Here is a 588-nt window from a genome sequence, read left to right as displayed (position 1 = left end):
AACTGGATCAAATAACCCAAAAAGAACAAGAACAAAAAAAAGGGGTCGGTGGGCGCATTCACAGGTGTTTTCCCCTTATTAAAACTTATTAAAGTCTCGGTATCAAATATCCGGACTGCCTTAACAGCTGATCGGGTCCTTCCCTCAAAAACCCGGGTTTTTTGTTAATATCAAACCAATACTTTTTGGGGTTGGGACTATATTAAAAAACGCTGAAATTATGCAAAATGTTGCCGGGTAACCCAACACCAACCCCTGCTGGTGCTAAAACCAGTGTCAAATATCCTGATGTTTAAAACCCACCCCCTGGAGTGTTTTAAAAAAGCGAAATGAACCCCGCCGGGGGGGGGGGCGACCCCCCCGGCGTCCCTCCCGCTGCGGAAAACTCTTCCCTTCGGCGCCGCCTATCGGGTTTTGGGTCCTGACCGGCATCAACCCGGGCGTTTGGGGGGCTCCGTACGTCCTGTTTTCGTTTATCTGCTCTGGCAACACCGGGAAAAACAGTTAAAATGATGCCCCCACCCTGCTCCAACCCCCCGCACGCCCGCACCCCGTCTCGCTCTGATCTGCTCTCCACCTCGGGGGATG

General features: G+C 51.7%; 1 protein-coding gene across 1 annotated transcript in view; it reads right to left on the bottom strand.

Annotated features, from left to right (window-relative positions):
- The window catches only part of LOC119591851 (glutamate [NMDA] receptor subunit 1-like), a 21,804-nt gene that overhangs the window by 18,599 nt on the left and 2,617 nt on the right, over positions 1 to 588 (bottom strand). Inside the window, exon 2 of the mRNA XM_037940595.1 lies at positions 427 to 480. Within this exon, the coding sequence (XP_037796523.1) occupies positions 427 to 480 (54 nt within the window). The remainder of the gene's footprint in view (positions 1 to 426; positions 481 to 588) is intronic.

This window comes from Penaeus monodon, chromosome 29 (assembly GCF_015228065.2).
Source record: "Penaeus monodon isolate SGIC_2016 chromosome 29, NSTDA_Pmon_1, whole genome shotgun sequence".
Classification (NCBI taxonomy): Eukaryota; Metazoa; Arthropoda; class Malacostraca; order Decapoda; family Penaeidae; genus Penaeus; species Penaeus monodon.
Note: the sequence above shows the minus strand (reverse complement) of the source record. Positions and strands in the feature narration are given on the sequence as shown.